This window comes from Accipiter gentilis, chromosome 12 (assembly GCF_929443795.1).
Source record: "Accipiter gentilis chromosome 12, bAccGen1.1, whole genome shotgun sequence".
In the NCBI taxonomy this organism is placed as follows: Eukaryota; Metazoa; Chordata; class Aves; order Accipitriformes; family Accipitridae; genus Astur; species Astur gentilis.
Genome location: NC_064891.1, coordinates 30,765,454 through 30,788,535, shown reverse-complemented (window position 1 = coordinate 30,788,535; position 23,082 = coordinate 30,765,454). Strand labels below are relative to the sequence as shown.

General features: G+C 40.3%; 1 protein-coding gene across 4 annotated transcripts; it reads right to left on the bottom strand.

Annotated features, from left to right (window-relative positions):
- Nucleotides 1–58: 58 nt before the first annotated feature.
- INTS10 (integrator complex subunit 10) lies at nt 59–23,082 on the bottom strand. Of its 4 annotated transcripts, none has more exons than XM_049815416.1 (18): nt 22,916–23,082; nt 21,276–21,343; nt 20,953–21,056; nt 19,775–19,914; nt 18,827–18,908; nt 18,389–18,529; nt 17,797–17,968; nt 17,180–17,349; nt 13,444–13,577; nt 12,503–12,659; nt 11,767–11,849; nt 10,773–10,925; nt 8,608–8,716; nt 8,151–8,230; nt 7,498–7,660; nt 6,353–6,446; nt 2,375–2,452; nt 59–433 (listed from the first exon to the last, which is right to left on the bottom strand). In XM_049815416.1, the coding sequence occupies exons 1-18, from the start codon at nt 23,042–23,044 to the stop codon at nt 277–279; spliced, it is 2,214 nt and encodes a 737-aa protein (XP_049671373.1). In that variant the 5' UTR covers nt 23,045–23,082; the 3' UTR covers nt 59–276. The 4 variants fall into 4 exon arrangements, with proteins under 4 accessions (XP_049671373.1, XP_049671374.1, XP_049671375.1 ...); XM_049815417.1 differs by having other exon boundaries at nt 12,503–12,656; XM_049815418.1 differs by lacking the exon at nt 2,375–2,452.

Sequence of the window (23,082 nt, the reverse complement as noted above, 5' to 3'; positions counted from 1 at the left end):
AATGCTATGGTAAAAAAAAAAAAAAACAAACAACAAAAAATAGGACATTACAGAAGACTTCTTAAACAAAGTTTTATTTATAAAGTTTGATCTACCCCCATAAGAAAAGTAAGCAGTGAACAAACACTGAGTAGTGTTTGTGTATTACAGAACCTGTAACTCATCGGGAACTTCTTTGACTCTGGACAAGTGATTTTCCACAGCCGCACCGCTGTTTATACAATTAAGAGCCTTCCCCTCTCTCCGTAAGAGACATTGCATCATGATCCAGTCCATTCAAGCAAGAGTCTGAAGCAGCAGTATTTTCTCATTAATGCAGAACCTATGCAAGACCACCATGAGATTTTCCCCACAGCGTGAGACCTGGCGCTCCATGGCCAGGCGGAAATCTTCTTTCACTCCTTTAGTTATACCCCGGGTAACGGTATGATGCCTTAAGCCATGAAGGAGAGAGAGACAGACAAAATCAAATAACAGTTATTTGGTGCACTACAGTAATTTAAAAGTGCTGCATGTCATTTACTATGTATCTGCTGTCCATACCTGAATTTCTATAAGGAGAGCCAAATAGCCTGTACTATGTTATTTTTTTAAAAAAAAAACATCTTTCAACAGTTAGAAGTTCCGCAAAAGTCTATGCTTTCACTGCTTTGATTATGACTGTTGGAGGGGAGGGGAAACGTTGCTGTTCTGGGTAACAGAAGATCTCTTTTCTTAACCCAGCATGTACAGAGTTCTTGCTTGGGGATAGGAGAGGGTTTTTTTCTCTCTACCTTTGCAGCCCATGCCACTTCCTCCTTGTAATCACTTCTATGAATGGCTGGGGTTGAAAGAAGAGTGAAAAGATGAACCTGCTTTCTCTGGAGGAAGGGGACAGATGGCTGCTACCATAAAGAGCAGAGGGCATCTTGTACCAGTAGGAAAGTGCAGGAAGGAGCTATACAATCCTGTGGGCCCGATAACTCTCTGACTAATGAAAGGCGCAGTGAACACTTGACAGGCCAACACAAAGCCCAAATCAAGCCAGGCAGTGAGACTGCATCAGTAGAAGCCAGCTCTTGTGGAGATACTAGACACCAGGCAGGGATTACATTTATTCTGAGCAGAAGTTCAGGACTTGTTTTCAAACAGAACAAAGGTCCAGCTACTAAGCAAGCTAAAGCAGTGCTGGCTGGGGAAACTTGGGATATTGCCCTGTTAAAGGCTGTTCTTATGAACAGTTCTTTGGCCTCTTGCTGGCCTGTAGCACTCAATACCTAAATCTTGTCCTTAAAACAATGTTCTGCAGCACCAAAGCACTACACTTTACTCACACTGGTCCAGAACTGGATGAGTAAGATGAAGACTTTGTAACATTTACCTGCAAGCCCTACTTGGGAAGGGAAGCAAAAGATATGCCCTGAAATGAGAGCCCTAGTACTACTAAAGGAGCAGCATAAATTAAATCAGAGAGAAAAGCATAATGCTAACGTTGAGACAAGTCCTGAGTCATGGGTAAGAAAGGAAGAGCTGGACTGAACCCAGCAAGCCCACTGAAAGACAGAAAGGAAATGAAAAGAAAAAAAAAAAAAAAAAAGGGTGAGGGCACCTGTGCCAATCCAGAGATGCTGGAAATGAGAAAGGGGAAAGTCTGGGAATTACCCTCACCAACAATACCACCCCACCTTCACTTAAATCAGAAAATCCAGCATTTCAGAAGAGACTTCTCTGCCAAAACAATAGATATCTCCTTTGCCTTTTCCACACGTTACGGAGAGACTAGCCTGGAGACTACCGGGCAATTCATTGATGAGCTAGGCTGAGTGAAGCAAAACTGCACTGAAAATACTCCAGCATATTCAGAGGTTATGGGATGAGCCCTGTTTTCCATCTTTACTGTCTTAAACATTGCTGGCAGCCAAGTGCTATGGTCAGTTACAACCTAAAGGAGAATATGCAACCTCACAGCTACTGAGCAAGCCAGCAGCACTTTTGAAGATGTGTGTCATGTAACAGCTGAAAAACAGGGAACAGAATTCAGAACAACTTAAATGAAGAAGAGAGCTACAAACAGATCCAGTAACCAGTATCTTGAAAAGAAAGGATTATACTCTTCCTAATATGTGATTGAACTTCGGTATCATTTTGGGGGATTTCTACATTTCTGTTTAAATTCAACAGTGATTATTAAATTGAAAAGACATGGATACTGGCAACTTATGGGAAAAAGAAAAATAAATGTTATAATAGAACAACATGGTTTGCCAGGCAATGTAGGCACAAATGGAGAAAAAAAAAAAGATAAATATTGAGTAACAGATTGCTGAAAACCATGGGCAGTAAAACATGTTGACAAAACACAGCACACTATGAGCAGGGTTTTTCCACTTGGTACCTGTCAGCAGTCTGTATGCTGGGCTGTAGCACAGGTATGAATTCCTGCTGCAGTAACCCCATGGGAGGGCTAGAAGTCCTTTAAAAAACAGCAAATAGCAGCATTCAAACACCCACACACCAACTCCCCCTCTGGTGCAAAACAACTCTCCAGAAAAAGGAGCAAAGAACTAGGGTGAGGCCACACAGCAATCTGACCACCAAACAGCCAAAGGGGTGCAGAACCCTAACAGCATCAAACATGCAAATATCCCCAGATTTCATTGCAAGGCTGTTCTGCAACTGCGGTCTAAATATAGACACATATTTTTGGACAGTTACACTGGGAGAAACAACAGCGGTAGGTGCAAAAACAATTCACAGTTGTACTACAATGAACCGTTGTAGCTCTTCCCAGGAAGCGTGTCAATCAGAAAAGACTTAATCAGAGAAGCACTGCAGCACCACAGCTTCCCTGCAGAGCTGGCAAGAGCGCGTCAGCGAACTGGAAGAGCCCACAACTTGGAGTTAAGGGATTTGCTGCTGAGCCCAAGCCGAGTGCATGCGCAGCTGGTATTGGCCAAGTTGAGTACATGACAGTGTTTGTTACAGGTTGCCTAAGTATCTTTTCATTAGCCCACAGATGGCCTTTTTCACTTTTTCAAATTCAAACTGCATACAAAAATGGCTGTTAGAGGATGTCACAATGTCAGAGCACAAATGCCCACTCGGAGCAACCTCCCATTTATGACTAGGAGGGCCACATGAACTAGCCACCAAAAGGCATCTCAGCTGAAAGACAGTTTGTCTTCTCAGTGACGTTAAGTCCTTATCTCTGTGTGCTTTCTATAACACAAGATAATAACCTCACACGTCCAGCCTAGAGCAAATCCAATGCCCCACCTAAGGACAAATGAGAAATTTGGTATATACAGAACAGGTACAGTTTCTGACCCTAAGTCTTTCCAAACGTCACCTAAATCTTATCAGGCACCCAAGTACTAAGTGCATCGTTCATCCCCATAGATGCTAAGAAGGGAGCAGAGAAGCAAGACTCGCACTTACATGCCTATAATATCGAGTTAGGTGCCTACCTTCAGATTTCACAGGTGGGCATTTTGGTTAGGATCTATAATTTATTAATGAATATGGATGGAGAGCTATGCTTATAAAAGTCAAACATGGGGCATTTTATTAGTACAGAAACACTCTACAGTACAGCTACAATAACCCAAAATAAAATATTCACAAGAATTACTCAAATGAGATAATTTTTCAAGAGTTCTTGGTGTCAACGAATCCACTACTTGCAAAAATGGACACGGAGAACAGAAAATACAAAGCAACAGCAAGATGTTATTGGTCCCAGAGTGGCAGATGTTTGCAAAAGGGATTCTGCACAACTGTGTCTTTGTTACTGTTTGCAAGATCTGCAGTCAGAACTAAACATACCCAAGTGCACAATCAGAATAAAAATCACACTTTCAAGATACTGTTCCACTTCAAACCAATTGAGCTTTTCCTTCTCTGTCCCCAAGGGGAGATGTGATGGGAATGTGAGTAGAGGCAGAACACTCAACAGCTTTCACATCAAGTTTACACAGTTTGGTAGGCTAAGATTAGACTAATTAGAGTAAGACTCATCAAAAAGTGGAGCGTGATATTAATCAGTCATTCCTTGCATGTTGTTCTTTTCCTCTTTAACCTCACTAGTTAACACTGCCACTACTGACATGTGTAATCAGTAAAACTATGAAACTTGGCTTGTCTAGAATGGAGTTCAGAGGCACTTAGTGGTTGCATTCCAAGCTCATCGTAGAAGTCTTGTTGACAGTGCAAACAGAATGAGCTGGCTATGTCACCAGTTAAAACCAAAACCACGGACCTTCATATTCCCACAATGGATACAAGCAAAGGGAAAGCTTACAAGCTTGTATATACAAAGCTATATGTATATATATTTTGCAGGACCCAATTGTAAGTCTGCAGGCTGCCAAGATATTCCTTCAGCTTTTGAAAACCACATTGCAGTTTGCTTTCCTGGGTTCAGAAAAATGAATATAATTTCCTATAAAGTATAAGGTACTGAGGAAAAGTACTGGAAAAATGTGGAATTCACCTGGGGAGACAAAGTCCTCTAAGCCACAAAACAAAAAGCTGTCCTTATAAAAACCATGTAATATCTGTAATACATTTCCCATCAATTAAGAGGCAGGATTGCTACGTACATTTATGCTGAGGAAAGATCAGGCAAAGGAGCAATAGCTTCATCTTTGGACTGCTGTGGCAAACTCAGAGAGTCTTCCTGTGCATGACTGAACAGTATCTAAGGTGCCTCAGCTCATTATTGGGATAGTGCAGCAGCTCATACAACCAGAACTAGTGGTAGTTTTGAAAGATGAAAGCCAGTCTGCAGATTTTGAGACTACCAACCACTGACCCAGGAAACGGAACTGTGCTGGTGCACTTTATCTAAAACCCTAGCTGGGGGAGACCATGAGCTAACTAGTGCTGCTGAGGTCAACACTGTTGAGTGACACCATCCCTGAGCCTCATACCTAGTCCAGCTAAAAAAATATCTGGGGTACTAGGGGAATAGATGTCATCTCCAATTAATGGACTACACCCTGAACTTTCCCTCCCATGAGCTCTCTGATGAAGTGGTTCCTGTCCTACACATCTCGGCCACATAAGAGACACAGACACTGTACACAGCTTTTCCAGCTGGATGGGATATTTGGCAGTTTTGGCTGAATAAGCAGAAAGAAATGGACCGCTCTTCTACAAGCATTTCCATCATTCAGGAAACATAACACTGGTCAAAAGGAGGTCAAAGACATATTCCTGTCTTGCTAGAAATACTGCTCGCTACCTACTTCCTGACTGGTGGAGTCAGAACAGTAAGTAACAGCTACCCCACCAATCAAACTAAAAGCCATGACACAGAGAAATGGCACTGAATTATTGCAACTAACTTGAGATAGCAGCTAAGAAGTTACCAGGCGTAGTCTTCAGTGCTAAGCCCTCCAGCTGACAAAACTTTACTTAATATCATACATAGTGCAGCATACCCTGACTTGTTTTCATACAGCTGGTTACAAGCAGTGAGATATAGCAAGGGTAAGAGTTTGAAAATCTAGAGCTTAAAAGAGAAAATTCTGTCACATAATTAAGCATTTGTGTTGGTTACCTAGAACTCTGGAAAATCTATTTACTAGTCCAGATTTGGATCCAGTTGTCTAATGTTAGGCTCCCATTTTTTTGAAAGCTTTAGCCCATTTCTAGTTAATGAATAGCTAGAATACATTGACCCAAACTGGAATTTCAACAAACTTTAGCAGTCCCCCTCCTACAAAGCAAAATACCACAAGTTCTAATAAACAACCAGGATATTCCAAAACATTCTGCCACTAAAACCCTACAGCAGATACTTGTTCAGTCTTGACCCAAAACTAAGAACACCTAGGAAGTTAATCCAAATTATTAATTTCCTTCAGCATCTCGTAATAAGCTAAGCAGAGTAAGCTTGTTCAGTACATAGCAAGAGATGACCTGCTAGTTCTGACAGAAAGGTTATTAGAGTTTACCTGGAGTGTAATTTAATTTATGTCTTATACTTGTTTTTCCATCATTCAGTGGCCTTTCATAACTTTGTTTACAACAAATAGTGCTTTCTGTTCAGCATTACTGTTCAGCAAAATTATTAACACCACCTTGCACTCATGCCTAATTATTTAAAGAATTCCTGCAAAGTGCAAGTGTCTGAATCATTCTAAAGCAAATGCCACACTTAAAAATAAAGTTCTGTAAAAGGAGTTTAAAGTTGAAGAACCCCCAAAAAGCATTCACAGATCAGCAGGAAAGTCAGAAAAAGAAACTCACAGCCTTGTTTGAACTCCTTAGCCAACTCTTTAAATTTAAACTGAAAGACATGACAAACTTACTGTCCAGAAGATTACATGAGAGCAAAAACAACCAGTAAATGCTTTTTTATGCTTACTTGATCAACATTGCTTGATTTGGCAGCAGTTCCAGATGGATTTTCCCTCCTTCCTGTGTTCTTAAATAGGCAAATTCCTCCAACATATCAATATCTGAAGAAAACGTTAAAGATTTGAGTAGGGAAAAAATGATAGAGAACATTCCTTCTTACCCCTCACATCTGAAGCCACATTGCTGAAAGGACAGTCAGAATGAACAACTAATGAAGTATCTCAAAATTGATAAAGATAATCACAGCATGTATTCCTAATCCTCCACAAATTCATGAGAAATGGCTTTTTAAAGTGCAAAATACACATATCAGTCAATTTCTTTCCTTTCTTCATTTCTTCTTATGTATAGCTAGACAGAGGTAAAGAAAGCACACCTCTCCAAACAAATTCCCTGGTTGTTTTTACTTCTTTTTCCTGCATTGCAGATTATCAAAGCAGTGCATACGGAGGCTGGGACTGAAGGAAATGCCACCATGGTGGCACATACCACCGTTTTTAGGTTTCTATTTTGGTCCCTTATTTAGCTTCTCTTCTTTTTTTTTTCCCTTCCTTTAACACCAGGGCTTTTTTAGTTGTCTCAGACAGGAGTTAGACCCCTTGCTTCCTGGGGACCATGACTGGCTGTCTCTCTAGGTTAAACACTAAATTGTCCGCATGTGTGTATGCTGATGAAAGCGTATGTCAGATAACCTAAATATAGAAATTAGATGTGCTTTGCGTGAACTTTGACATAGCTCATTGTCGTAACCAAGAAATCTTAACCACACAAAGCATTTCATAAACAATAGCCAAAATCATTCAACTCTTTGAAGCATAGGTACCACTTTATCATTTTTGTTAACAACCTTGTAGTACAATGCCCTACATATCTTACTGAAAAAGACTGCCATCACTTGCACGAGAAACCCAAGCTGCTTCTGTTTTTCTGAATGGAAGTGCAATTGCAGTGTACTTAAGGATACTCTGATGTGCCGGAACAGGTGACAGGAGGCATATTTATAGTCCATTGTCCGCTACCACATATTACAAGAGGCTTGCATGGTACAGAAATAAAAACAGAATATGATTCACGGAGAGAGATAACAGCTTTTTCAACACCCCAGCACGCAGTTTTTGATGTCAAAGACATTGTTGGTTAGAGAAAGGATACTTGTGACGTAGTTGAAAAAATTTTCATACTGGAAGTTTCCTTGTTGGCAGATTTTGTTGATGGCTTTCAGGAACAAATTCTCACCCCTTGGCCATTCATGTTGAAGCAGAACAACTACGTGGCCCAGCGCCATATCATCTCTGCTGTCTGTGAAAGCTCTGAGCTTCAGGGAAAAAAATGACATTGAGACAACCAGGAAACACATGTTGCTTTTAAAAATATATGGGATTCATCTCACCTACATCTGTGCAAATACAAAAGTTCTTCAGGAGCATAATTCATTCTGCACTAGTATATACATTTAAAATAGGCTGGAGATTTCCAGCCAAAATACCCCATTCTCTCCACTGACCTATAAAAGAAGTCTGAATACAGACAAAAATATTTTGAGATTAATTCTATCTCCTCTGCCCAAAACTAAAATGAATAGAAGAGAAAAAAGAGAGAACAAAAACGCTCCTCCACCAACACTCCCTCCCCCTGCAAACAGAGCCCCCCGTCACAAACCCATTTAGGTAAGAAGCACTTGAATCAAGAACAGCCCTTTACTCCTAGTCACACCACGGGGATAAGGCTATGCAGTCTCAGGACCCCAGATACATAAACTAGGCCTTAAAGACACAAGAGAATTTCAAGCCTTGACTACAGCTTACCTTGAAACAAGCTAACAATAGATGAAGGCAGTAAGGCATGATAGCTCTACTGGTACATGGCCAAAGCTTCAAATCAGACCCTGCAACAGAACAGTTTATCATACACTTCTTTAGGGGTCTCATGTTTATCTAAGTTTGAATGAAATTAGAATGGAGCAAAACAAATCTACAGTTGTCAAATCTCAGGTAGGGGGGAAAACTTTGAAGGTAAATTAATGATTCAAAACATGAAGTTACACATTTTAAAATTTTTTCTTCATTTCTCTTTTCCTGTGGTAGGACTTTGCCACCAATATAATTTAACAGGTACCAGCAGGAAAACGACTCACAAAAACAAGAGGGGATAAAGAACTTCCTCCCTTTTCATAACACAAAAAGAGAAGAATTACATACTCAACTGAAACACATGAACTAAAATTGAACTGATACTGAGTTTAGGGCAGTAGCAACTCCATACCTTTCCTGAATTTAGACTTCACTTTAGGTTGCTCCTCTTGTACTTTACCTCCTTCTTGTATTGGAAGTGAAATACAGCACACAAGGTCAAGCACTTTTTCACATGTTTGCTATAAAAAGAAGAGAGCTGTGATAATGCTAAGTCTGAATTAAAGTTCTTAAAATTCAGATATGTTAATAATGATTAAAAACTTTGACATTGCAAAAGAAAAAAATAATCACAAAAATTCTCCGCTAGAACTTGAGTGGACTTAATGTGTGACTTAGCTACACCTTTTTGCTCAGCCAAACTGTCATTAAACAATCTCCGAGGGCCTACATAAGTCATTTTAATTGTGAAAAAATATGTATTGGCATGCTTCATTTCAAGAGCGTTAAGATCAATACAACTACAATCAAAAACTATTTTATTTTGAAAGATTAATTCTTAGAATAGTTTTTAAAAGCATGTTCTGTCCATGTGTATTGGGTTTGTGTGGCAGGATTTTGGTAGCAGGGGAGGGGCTGCAGGGGTGGCTCCTGTGAGAAGCTGCTAGAAGCTTCCCCAGCTCCAAGTCAGACCTGCCTCTGGCCAAGGCCAACCTCATTAGTGATGGGGGTAGTACCTCTGGGTTAATGTATTTAAGAAGAACCTACAGTGGGGGAGAAGATTGGAATGTGAGAGGAACACCTGTGCAGACCCCGAGGTCAGTGCAGAAGGAGGGGAGGAGGTACGCCAGAGGAGGGGATGCCCCTGCAGCCCGTGGTGAGACGGCAGGCTGTGTGCCCCCAGCCCACGGAGGGGAGCGGGGGAGCAGATGCCCACCTGCAGCCCGGGGAGGATGCCATGCCGAAGCAGGGGGATGTCCCCGGAAACGGCTATGACTCCATGGGAAAGCCTGCACTGGAGCAGTCTGTGACTGAAGATCGGCCTGCGGAAAGGACCGATACTGGAAAATTTTGTGAAGGACTGTCTCCTGTGGGAAGAGACCCCATGCTGGAGCAGGGGAAGAGTGAGGAGTCCTCCCCCTGATGAGGAAGGAGTAGCAGAGACAAGGTGTGATGAACTGACCCCAACCCCCATTCCCCGTCCCCCTGTGCTACTGAGAAGAGGAGGTGGCAGAGAAAATAATGAGTGGAGTTGAGCCAGGAAGGAGGGAGGGGTGGGGGAAGGTGTTCTAAGGTTTGGTTTTACTTCTCATTATCCTTGTTTTGATTTGTTTGGTAGTAAATTAAATTGATTTTGGTTCTTCCCCAAGTTGAGCCTGTCTTTTGCCCATGAGCATAAGTGGTGAGTGATCCCTCCCTGTCCTTGTCTCGACACACGAGCTTTTCTTTATATTTTCTCCTCCCCATGCCATCGGCGGGGAGGAGTGAGCAAGCGGCCTCGTTGTGCTTTGCTGCTGGCTGGGCTTAAACCATGATACTATGGTAAAAATAGAATGGCAATCTGACAGCATGACAGGAATGCAGTGAATTTTTAATGCTATTTCTTGGAGACAATAAGAGGTCTGTGGGCATGTATTACCACATTTCCAATGAAAAAGTAGTAAACTGGAAAGGACAAAAAGACTTGTCCAATAGTACCAGGATTATGTTAGATCCTAAGAGACCCAGCCTTTACTATTAGCGCTGACACTGACTGACCTCAGACCACCATGCACTCCTGTAATACTAAAACCACAAAATATGTATTGCAAACGCAAAGCAAGTTCAGAGGTCAGGCTAGACAATCTTGTTCTAGAGTCTCTTATACTATCACTTGATAACTAATTCTTTTCTAAGATGATCACAGAAGTTTCTTTTCTATAAACCTTTTCTTTCCCCTGCCTCAGAAAGCCTATAACCTAAGAATTTTCCCTCAATATTTAAAACTGTTTCAGTAAAGTTAAGGAATTCAAATTTAACGTTACCTTTATAGACGATTCAAACACTTGTAGCTATGGAAAATCCTAACTAAACCCCCCAAATCATAACCACCAAATAGAGTATATAAGAGAGATGCTAACAGTCAATGTGCCACGAAGTGCAATTCTGCTCCCCGTGAAGTGTGGATTTTTCAGTAGACGCTGGCTTATGTTTGCTACCCTGTTGAAAGCAGGCTAACGGGAAAATTCAAGGGAAGACAACAAATGAGAACCACAGGGCCAGATGATGGAAGACCAGTGTGTGGAATTCTATACATACCCGATATTCTCCAAGGGCAAAGTGGCATGTTGCTAACTGGATTAGTGCTCTCTGACTTTCTAGTGATCCTTGTCCTGTAATTTGCTGTGGAGAATGAGAGCCCTGAAGAGCTGCCAAGTGATGTAGGCTGCTAATTGCTTTTTTGTACTGCCCCTTTAAAAAAAAAAGATATAAAAACACAGTGTTAGGGACTTCTGTATACAACAGGTAGAAAGACAGAAATAAAAATTCCCTTACAGAAAGCTTTCAAAACAGAGCATATCCAAGTAACAGGGCTTCAAAATTTTAATCTAGCAGAACATTCCCCAGTGACGTGCTGTGTACAGGAGTGTAATCAATCCCTTGCAAGGCAGCAAGAAGACAAACAGAATTCTGCTTTAAAAAGCCTGTTTACAAAATTGCATTTATAACAAACAAATAATCATGCTCTTCACAGTTAATCATTACTTTATTTAGACTAATAAAGTTTGAAATAGCTCTTGTTCAGGCACAAGTGCAGGCAAAAATAAAAGACACCCAGAGAAAAATATAAAAGAGCAAGCTTTGTTCTGTAGATGGCAGTTGGAATGAGTACTGCCAACCTAATTTCTGAGGAGAATGATAAATTTTAACTAAGACATGTTAAAATCTTCTGCTGTTTGAAGATTATTCTCTCTGATTGTGTTCCAATATAATGCACTGACAGATGAAAAAAATGCACTCTTCTTCCACAACACTACGTATATCTACTGGTGAAAATGCCAACGCAGAGGCCTTTTCCATATGCCAAAATTAGCTGGACTCAACAAACTGCTATTGGGACAGGAATATCCTAAGTAGGGTGCCTAGCTTGTGGTAACAATGCTATGATTCCACCCCCAAAAGGTCATGCTTTAAAGGATAAAATTGGTAGACACTTAAAGCAGCGAAACTGGCTAATCAGAACAGCTATTCACTAGAAGGAAGATCAACGTAATGGTGTCATTTTTACTAGTTTTTACTTTATTTTTTTTACCTGGTAGATGATCATGTCTGTAAGAAAGATTCTCAACCAAAGCCAGGTGTCTGTCTTCCATGACAAACAAATTCTGGTGAACTCTGTGTAAGTGGTCAGAGAAGAAAAAGTAGAAGACAAAATGAAGCATTTCACAGCTTTGGGTTAAAAATCAGTTATCTAGGGAAAAAAAAGAAGCTGAACTTAAAAATGAAAAGCCAAAACAGTAAGAGTGTGAAATCTTTCAAATCTAGGATACTGTCCTCCTATACAATCATGTTTTGATTATACTTTTCTTCACAGCACCCAGCAAATCTAAAAGCAGGTAGGTGGTACTACTTGCCTGCTTTTTAGAAGAGAAATTTGTTTTCAAAATTATCACACCAGGTATTATCAGAAAGGGAGAGAAGACACAGTAAAGACATGAACTAAAGCAGCCATTAGCAGCACATTCTTACCAAGTATTGTCAGCATTACTACTAACCAACTGCTCGTTCAGCAAAAGCTGCTTCCAAGAGAAGTGGGGGTGAATAAGCAAAGATGCATGAAGGATGAAACGAAATCCAGGAACAAAATAATGAGAAATGCAACAACTGATAAAGCTTCTTATTGGAACTTAGGTAGAAAATACTCAGGACCCAAAGTAAATTCAATTTTAAGGACTCACAATGACAGGAATTCTATTTTAACAACAGTAAAATGACTTCTATGCACAGCAATGAAGCCTAAGTGCAACTCTGCCTGCAGTTAGCCTTACCTTTGTCGAGTGATTCCAGAGAATAGAGCAGCTCCCAGCTCTCTCTTGCCAGTTTAAAGCTCTCTAATACTTCAATAGAGTTTGCAAGATCTGCCTTGTTTACTGTAATATGGCGACTTCGTGCCTTCCCAGAAGGATCCTCATCATCTGAGCTCTGCTTAAGAGTCAGCATAAAACAAGAAGATTCACTTCTTAATTTATACTTATTTCAAAGGACTCTAAAGTCACAGAAGTTCCACTGAACACAGGAAAACAATTCTGTACTAGGGATGCCAAAGTTCTAGTTGAAGTGCTTTTAAGTAACTTTTCACTTAAATTGTTTTAATATTAGAACAATCTGTTTTGCTACCAAGAAACTCAGTGGTACAGTGTGATAAACAGTATCCCAAAAGAATTCACTCTGTTAAACACAGCGTACCACCACTGAGCTTCAGCCAAATTATCTGTTAAAGTACGTACATACTTTGCACTTTATCATTCAGTTTAAGCCTACAGTGGCATAATGCAAAGGAAACATAGTTCTTGTATAAGTGTGTACTTCTACCAGCAGAGAAATTCTATAAAAGAGTGGTTTTCTACTATTAAATAAATAGATGTATTCACAATTCCAATCATGAAAAGTCAACTAATTTGGAGGTTTAGCTGTAGAACATCTGACTGCTATAGCTACCATTTTTAACAGCTTCTTAAGTCTCTGCTGAACTCCTTCAAGTTAAAAGTATTCACATCAGCACATACATGTCTACAGCAATTGCTACAAAAATCATTTTATTCTTGCTGGCTTTAGCCAAAAAAAAAATCTGTTTGCAAATTGTGGTCACAAACAGCTATTCAAGGGTAGCTCTAAAAATACGTCTATGACATCTGTGTCAAAACCACTATTGTCTAAATCCCAGTACCAATGCCGTTCTTGTTAGAAACGAGAAGTCTAGAAAAGTTACCATTGTTTTTTCTCTTCCTTCAGCAAGTTTCCTCTTTTTGTGTATGTGTTTGTTACGATCAATATCAGTATCACCATAGATGTTGGTCACATCCTCGAGAAGAACCAGTGGGGCTTGGTTTGGAGCATTTGGACCTGGATTTAAAGATAAATTAATTCAAGATTGCTCTAAACTGATCTGAAAGGTCTCATGCCTACATTAAGCTGGCTTTGTTTCCTTCACAAGTAACAAATATAATGCTAGAGAAAACAATCTGAAATTAATTCACTTAAGTTGCATGAGCTTAAACTCTGCTGGTAAAGCTATGGTTTTCTCAAAGTAGCCTTATGATAAAGGTCTGAATGCATTTACCAGATGTCACAAGAGTTTGCTTGAGAGCTTCAGAATATCTTTGAATCCTTTTCTTATGGCGCAGTCACAAGATATACTCAGGCAGCAGGTGTTCTCTCATCAAGCATTAATTGCTTCTATAAAAGCACAACTATTTGACAGGCGAACAGAACAAATGGCTCTGAAGTTAACAGCCACAAACATGGCAAAGCACAGCAATATTCTCAAAACATTCTCATAAGAAACCAAAGCAATATGCTGACAGGGACTGACGCCTCAAAGAAGTGAGTGTATTTTATCACAAGATTTCCCTAGTAGGATCACTCAGTGTCAGCTTTGCCCCCACTGATTTCAGTGTACAGAATTAAACCTTTAATTGACTGCCAGAGCCCTTCATCACTCCCCAAAGCCTCTAGAGAAGCCTCATTTTAAAGACATAATTTCTACTTTCACTGGTGTCACAGAACATCCAGTGGGATCTGGTACCTGTTATTTCAGACCTCAGTGTTTAAGTTTCATTAGATATAAAACAGAAACACTTCTTAAATCTCAAACAACATTGGTACATGGCCCCTACCGAGAAAGCTTTCCTTCCAATAACATTTTCTCCTTTTGCACAATCAAGTTATACATAGATGTGCAAAGCTCAGACAAAGAGAAATATAAAGGAAAGGGGAAATCCATTAACCTGTTTTCCCTTTTTGAAATCTCCACCAGACAAGACAGCAGTGCAGACGAGTATTTTCAGTATGTGCATTTCTTCTGTTTCTATTTGCAGAGAGGTATGAGGCTAAGGCCTCATTCATAATTGCAAAGAACTAATTTGAGAGCTTAGTTTAAGGACAATCCATTTAATCTCTTGGCATAAAAGAGCCTATATTAAGCTTTTCCCATCTACTCAAAAGTGATGTGTAAGGAGTCCACTACAACAGAAGTTAATGTTACAAGAAAAAAACAACCTGGTTTGCTTAACGAATAATGTTATCTCCCTTGACTAGATTCAAACTAAATACTACCATTGAAATGTCCCCTACACAAAGGCTACAACACATTGAAATCACCTCTCCTGTAACATCATGTATTCCACTGTGTTGGAATCTAACCTGTGTTAACTGAAAATACAGACAAGCCATAATGTAGGAAACAGCATCCAGGAGAGACAGATATGAAAGTACCACAGGTGTGATGCTGGAAGAGTTTTATTACTAGAATCTCAAGAGCTGCCTACTTCTAACACTTGAGAAGAAAAGAGTGGGCTTTTCTTTTACTCAACTGGTATTCATTCAAATCAGTACAAGTGCTTTGCTTTCTAAAGAAATGTTCTCTTCTCAGTATCAGGCAAGCACACTGCAGCCTTTACTCCAAAACCTCCAGTCCTAAACCAAACCAAAACCTAACCTCACCCTGGACTTGCGCTGGAAACCTCTTACATTACTGAAAGTTACACAACCATACAAAGAGAAATGTTGTCTTTTTCTGTCTAATCGAGCTCTAGAATCTAAGCTTACAGAGTTTTAATTGATTTCTAGCAGAGTGTTATAAATAAACCCCTAAAAGCATCAGCCCAAATAGCAACTCCTGCCAAGCCTGCAGGCAGCCTGAAAGTTATGAGAGGTGTGAATTGCCTCATTCATTTCTCAAGTCTCCAGCATGGCAGATACAAATTATGTAAGAAAAATGCATTGAAAAGTTTTCACTCAAGAGGTTCCTTGCAAGTCCATGCACATGAAAATAAAGTCACAGATCAAAGCTCAGAGCTACTGGATTAAGGAAGAGACAGCTTTTTTCCCCTACCACTACCCTCCAAAATATGTCCGATTCTACATTTCTACAGTGAGCCTTCTGAAAAGAAGGAGGAAAAACCCTAATGATAGAAAGGATATGAAAGGCACTGAATACCACTGGACTTTAATGCTAAAGTAGAACTCAGTAAAAGATGTCTTGGAAATATTTTCCTGATGTCAGGAAATGACAGAGGGTACCAGAAATGCTGCACCAAAGGGACTGCCTTCTGCTATCTCAGTATACATTCTTTATTTGGTGGTTCACTCTGAAAACATGAGCTTTAACATACTCAGTTGTACAACTTAGAAAGGAACATTTTCACCAGTGCTTTACTTCCTTTCCTCCTCAACTCAAAATCAAGCAGCTAAAACTATATGCACAACTGAAGTATCTCACTGCCCCAACGTAACTCTTCTTTCCTCTGGATAGAACAAAAAGCTCAACTCAAGTTAGTTCCCATATTTGTTAAAGTGACTACATGTTCTTTGCATACAAGTTGCCATGTCATTTTTCTTCTGAGCTTAGCTATCTACTGACATTGTTCAACTGATTAGCCAGCTTTCTGTAAAAGTTGTTTAAAGCCCATCATTTGTATTGTTTCATCACTCAAATGATTGCTTCCGCCTTGCAGGAAACTGTGATGAAACTTATGAACACAACACACAGTATTAAAACCGTAATTTTTCTCATTAATCAGTCATTGTAGTGTTAGTAAGTACTAATTACCTATGGTGACAATTGTTATTGTTGTAAGGGATTCCCTAGCAGTGAGTGAAGAAGCAGGAAGTGCACATTGTTAAGAGCTGAAAATTCCTCTTTGCGATGCAGTTTATTTCAGTAAGTTCTAAACAAGCTGGAGGTTAAAGAACTTCCCTCGGCTTCTGGGCCACCCTGAAAAGTCCAGTCAATCCCTGAAGAAGCAGTCCAAGGTGTTCCAAGGAATCTGATATGCCCCAAATGCAGATTTGAGCAGGTAGGAAAAAGCACAGGTAACATTTCATGCTTTAAATGTTCAACTTACAAATTAATTACACATTAGGATTAATGTGCAAAGCACACCTTAAAGATTATGCTTAAACTATACAAAGAAAGCCAAGTTGGAAGCTTGTGAATTTCAGGAAATCTTTTCCTATTCACTTTTTATTTGATTAATTATAGATTTGTTGTGTGTTCCTAATGCAAAAATTAATCTTCACTTATTTTGTGGAAGCTTTTTGTACAATCTTTTGACTGAAGGAATCCAGGAAAATGTGAGCTTCAAAGAAACAGAATCAGAGAAGAAAATGAAACAAACATGATGCTGATGAAGAGTAGGAATCAATCCTAGGGATGTTTCCCATAACATCTGGTCTGTTACTTTTCTCTTTGCTAGACAACTAACTGCTGCTGGCCAAGGTTGAAACCACAATGCCAAGTTAGATCGATCTTTGGTCTGATCCACTACAGCAGTTGTCATGAACCACTCCTGCTGGTAAGAGTAATGGCTTGGGAGCATTTTAAAAAAGACCCACGTCACTTTGTAAGGTGATAGTTTCAAAAGACTAATGAGAAAAGATCTTTCAGACATTAGCAATGAAACCACAAAGAACTCTTTACAAAAGTTGAAACATTAGAAACTAACCTTGAAAGAGCGATGGCTGGATGTTGCTGACATACTGGAATGCATTTTTAAAGAAGACCAACATTGTGGAATACACTACTTGATTCTTATATTTAGCATGTGCATCGCTATCAAAGTTACTGATGTACCTGCAGAGGTCTTTCATTCGATGCAAAATATCACCAAAACTTCTGAGGAAGAGAGACAAAAAGAATTCAGAATGTTACACAGACTCCAAAACTAAAGGAAAGGATGCATAGTGAATATGAAAAACTTAATGTTTTGGCTGAGGAAATCACGCAGCTGCAAGTCAGTGGAGGCTGGGAATGCACACCACTGAAACTTCACTAAACATTTACCATGTTTCTCTTTGTGGGGGCACCTAGGGAAGGATACCCCACAGTTCTACAGCTCTTACGCATGACTTTCATCAACAAAGACTTAGTTTAGAGACCAATTTGAAAGTGCTCCCTGGATCCACACTTTTTGCTTTACATTGTACAGTCTAGAAGGAAAAGCTGCACTGAATTTACACAAAATGTCCTCACGTTAAAATCCTTCTTCAAACCATCTCCTGAAGAATTAAAAAGTTAAATTCTCCTTGAGAAGAAATACCCAGAAAAGTACACATTTCTCACCTTCTTCCCTTATCCATTTGCCATTCACACCTCATTCCCACCACAGACAATATTTTAAATAGCCTCTCCCAAGGGTCTGTAATCTGGGATGATTTCTCTGTGAGACCATCTATTACATATTTCTGGGAGCTACGCTTGCTTGGAGACATAATATCAGAGGAATCTTGCGAACCTAGGAAAACCAGCACATTTTTCTCTTCATAAACCGATCTATTTTCAAGGAGACATATCAAAATGTACATCAGAGCTTTCAGGGTAACCATTCTTTACTGAGAAGGCTAACAGGGAGCAGGAGGCATTTCTGCCTCCTCGTACAAGAAAGCTGATAGGCTGGATAAGGAGATCTTGGACATTTTGTCCTACCTCTCAGTACATATGTTGAAGCTTCATGAGCATCACGACTAAGTAGTTGAAGCATCATGAGGTATTTTGGTACCAAAGAACGAATAAACATCAAATTTTAATTATTAATTATTAATCCTTATCTATGGGATACATTACATAAAAGTAATGCATTCTTCATTTATGGATGTCACTTCAGTAATACTGAAATACATCCTAAGAAAGGTTAGTTTTGTAAAAATATTCTTACCTTGATATTGGCTTTCTGTCTGCGTAGATCTAGTTACATAGTTAATATAAAATTCTGCTGCTTTATTCAGGTATTTATATAACAGGCTGGCAGGAAGTCGAACATCAGGGTTGTTAATTATTAGAGGAAGAACATCACAAACTAAAATAGAAAACAAAGCAAAAAATTCTTTAGGTTTGTGGGTTTTTTTGTTCTATCTGTCCTAAGTAAGGTTTCTCAATCAGCAGTGTAAGCCTCCATCTCTGGCTGACCATACACCACAAAGGATCACAAAAAACCTCACATGAATGAGTGTAATACCAATTTGTACCATATGGTCTGCCTGGCCTAATGTGGCCTGAGCCTCTTCTGACTAAAGAAGTTTTCTAATCTTAGTATCTTGACGGTAGTTTACTGAACTCAGAATCTAGGAAAACAAGAACATTAATATTTTCTTACCAAATAATTTCCTAAAACAATTCACTGGGGATTCTTGGTCTTCAATACTTTCAGCATCTAATAATGTTTCTCCAAGGCCCACCTGTTAAGCAGAGGTGAAAATCAAACACTGGACCAGTGGGTTTAGGAACTTATTGAGCTGCAATTCAATGGAGTTGAACAATAATTCAGTGGATGCACGAGTAGCAATTCACTATATGGCAATTTCATGTGCTAGTCTCTTAAACTAGCTCTACTTAGTAACAGGTGAAAAGCAATGCCAGAAGATAGCAGAACAAGACCAAGAGAAAAACCGTGCATGCAACGGTATCGGTAAAGACGTGCACAGACAGGGTGAAGCAATAGAGGTACCAGGCCTTGAAGCTGCAACTTGTCACCTGAGCTGTAGTAAGTGTGCACTGTGCCTGATGCTAGTACCAGCTAGAACATGTTAGCGTAAGTCAGTCTCAGAACTAACAGGTTTTATACTCTTTAAACTATTTTTAAACTATCCTTAAACTGTCCTTAAATAAAGTAGGTCACCATTTGAAGAGCTCCAGATGTAGTTTCCTAAGTCAAAGCAAACACACTGCTTGTTAGAGTCTAGTCGTAACCTCAAAGCACTCTGCCCTCAGTGAGAGTTTACTGACAAAAAGCTGAAGCAATATTCTTTCTTAGACTATAATACTCCTCTACACTCTTTTTTGTGCCATTCTGCTTTTTCAAAACCCATGGAATATTCTTTGTATTTACAAAACAAAAATTTGTTTTATTTGCTTCCATTTGTTTTCTGCCCAATTCTTTCCTAGTGGTAACCTCAAGATACCACAATCTGAACTATTAGTCACAATTAAACATGAATAAAAAGACTCACCCTCTCACTAAGCAAAGGAAAATACATTTCAACAAAATCTCAAGAAACAGAACGCCAATCTCCTGAATAGCTACTATCAGCTTCTCTTCTCTTACCCCATGTTGCACCACGGTCTCTGGGAAACGTCGCAGCAGTAGTAGTAGCATTTCTGCCCTTTCTAACGTGTTAAAACACTGCTCTGTGGCCTTCAGTAACATTTCACACTGGACCCGACCAGGAAGGGTTTCAAATAATCCTTAAAAAAAAAAATTCAAAATGTTAAACTTGCTATGTCTGAGTTGTAAAGGTGACTGACAATGGGTAAAAAACTAGTCAACATCACCTTGCCGTGCAGAGTGAAAGAGATTTCCTTATACTTTTTTTCTGCCTTTAATATCTAAGCCTGGAAAAAAAACCCCATCTGTTTCTTTCAGATAAGTCCATATGAATAGTTATCTGTGTTTATTCGGGTGCACAGAACTTGAAATAGCAAGTAAGAGTGCTAATGAGTGGAATACTTAAAAACCTAATACTTAAATATTTGACATTTTAAGATGATTTTTCAAGAATGTTCATTTATTTTTTTTACCTACATTCCACTTCTACAATTAATGCTTTCATTATTAAAAGGTAGATTTTTCAATTTAAAATTCCAATGAGACACTAAAAGAAACCAACATATTCTCCCTGTAAGTTTTATGTATTCTCTCTGAAAAATAAACAGACCCCATGAAAAAGCAAACGTTTCCTTAACTGGAATAGCCTGTATACAGAGTTACACACTGCTTATCCTTAGAGCTTCTGAAGCATGTAATCAAACAGCAGATTATAATTTGTCAGATGTAAATCCTGCTTTCAAAACTGCCTGTGGTTGCCAGCAGTGAACGCCAAGCCCTTCTGGTCACTGTTCATTTTCATAATCCTCATTTCATACGTATGAATTCACCCCATTTTTAAGATCATTCATTGTTCTCTGCAATTGGTGGGACAATGATTCCTAAGTCCCATTCCACTTGTTCCCTACGCAATCTCTTTTCTAAGTGCTTGTTGTTCTGGCAGACTTAGTCTACCCATATCAGAGACAAAGCAGTGAGAATCAGCTTCTCATGTCCCTTTGTGTTTCCAAAGCCTAACACACCGAATAAGGTCTCTAAGGCTGAATTGAGCAAAAAAATCTGCAGCCCACAAGCAAAGTTAAAAAGACTGACATTTACTTGTCATACTAGATATGTAACCAGATATGTATCTTTAGATTCCTTCAAGACTCTCCCTATTCACGGAATAGAATCCTTACCTCTTAAAAATTGTGTCTGCTTGTCCTGCGAGTCATTCCTTAATGCTGATGTAATAACGCTAATTTCCCTCCATACAGCAGGTTGGTCTGGAAAATTCACAAACCTGTAATAAAGTTTGAGACAAGGAACGCATAGTGATCTCAAAACCTGTTTCAAAGACAAAACCTTCCTTTTTACTGTTTATTTTTAATTAATCAGACCTTTTCTGTTTAATTTATGCACACAGATTTCCAAGAACACTCACATTATATTTTTGGAAACTCTGACATTTATGGAAACAAGCACCTGGCATAACTGTAGAGTTTCAGCTCTGATTACTTACATGTCGTAGAGCAGCCTGCCTGCAGACGCTGTCCTTTCAGCATTCCTCTCAATAGTGTACATCTCATACTGCAAGATGGAAAAAACAGAACATTAGCTTTCTTGAATACATTTATGAATCACATCAGTCCTTCCACTCTAAAAAGCTGTCCCCAAGTTGCCAGAGCAGTCTGAATAACAGAAAACGAAAGGATTGCAACATTTGCTGTAGAAATTAGGAGCCAACTTTAGACTATGTAATCACACATTAAATTAGGCACAAACTTCTGTGTGATAAGTACTCTGATATCAACATGCTGGCTTTATTTTTATACAAGTAGAAAACTTAGTGAGAATTTAAAGAGTTCTTCGACCAGGGTTTATTTCCAGTCAAAGGCAATGCAAAAACCCCAAGCTGTTACCAGTGCCATAGGCAAGAGAGGTACTTTAAATCCCTGTTAGAAATTGCTATTTTCTTGCAACAGCAAACCCAAATGTTTCATCACGTGCAAACACATGAAGCAGAAAGGGACCTACCCCTCAGTTATTAAAAAACCAACACTTTCACCTCTTTCGCAAAGCACTCATAGGAGTGGATTTTACTGCAGTGAAACACAACAAGCAGTTACAAGCTTGCCACTTTATTTTTAACCACTGGACACCACAGTGAGAGGCTCAGCACCTGCAGCACCACTGCTGCCCAGCTGTTTCCCAACAGCCACCCTGTCCATTCTTCAGAGGGGAGTGAAACACCACGAAGAAAGTCTGCAAAGGAGTGTTGGGCTGCAAAACACGGCTGCCTCTGTCACGGATTCTGGTGTTACCAAAAATCTGGTTACAAAAACTCTCCAAGACCCGTTTGAGGTTTTAGAAAGCAGGCATCATTTATTGCAGCGCTGGGCGCACACACGAATCGTTTCGCCAAGGTGGCGCCCCGTGTTCAAAAACTACAGTTTTTATCTTTACATTATATACATATTCATCAGATTTCCGAGAACTACTTAACATATGCTAATCTATTTGGCGCATGCTCTTTCTTATTCCAGGAGAAGAGTCAGTGGTCTTCTGAGGGTTCCGGGTGGCTGTCAGCAGTCTCCACAGGCTGTCCCCTGGATAAGCCCAGGCCTTTGAGGATGCACCCTTCTAAGCAGACGCCGTTTATCTAAGCTAGACCCTGAGGAACCACTTACAAGCAGCCTGCTTCCCTTTACCCTCTTTCTTATCTATTACAGAGTCACCAAGCCTGTACTTTATAGCCTAAGCAAGGCCACACTAAATCCTTCAGCGAGCATCTTATCTCTGCAAATTTCGCAAGGGGCGTTTTGGGGTTTTTTTGCGGGGAAGCAGTTGCAAGCTATCACTGGCTCGGACGCCTCTGGGGATGCTCGGCCAAGGCCTCTAGCTGGGCGCTAGGCCAGGCCTCTAGCTGGGCGCTAGGCCTGGCCCCTGCCGCGGGTGCTGGGCCCGGCCGCGGTCGCCACGGCGAGTCACGGACGAGACGGCGTCGTTGCAGACGCAGCCGGGTCCCCGTCACCACGGCAACCGACCGCCGCTCCCCTCCGCCCCCATTGACCGAAGCAGCAGGCAGGCAGGCAGCACCCGCCGCAAGGCCGTGCAGGGGCGCAGCGCTCCTTTACATTGCGCCGGTGCGGCGGCGTTTACCTGTATGTTGAAGTCGGCGGGGTAGAGGCTCCGCGCCGTGATGAGCCAGGCCTTGGCCGCCCACAGGTCCCCCGGCACCAGCTCCCGGGCCCGCTTCACCAGGAACTCGCAGTCCCCCTGCGCCGACATCTTGCCGCCGGGCGGCGCGCATGCGCCCCGCTGCCCCG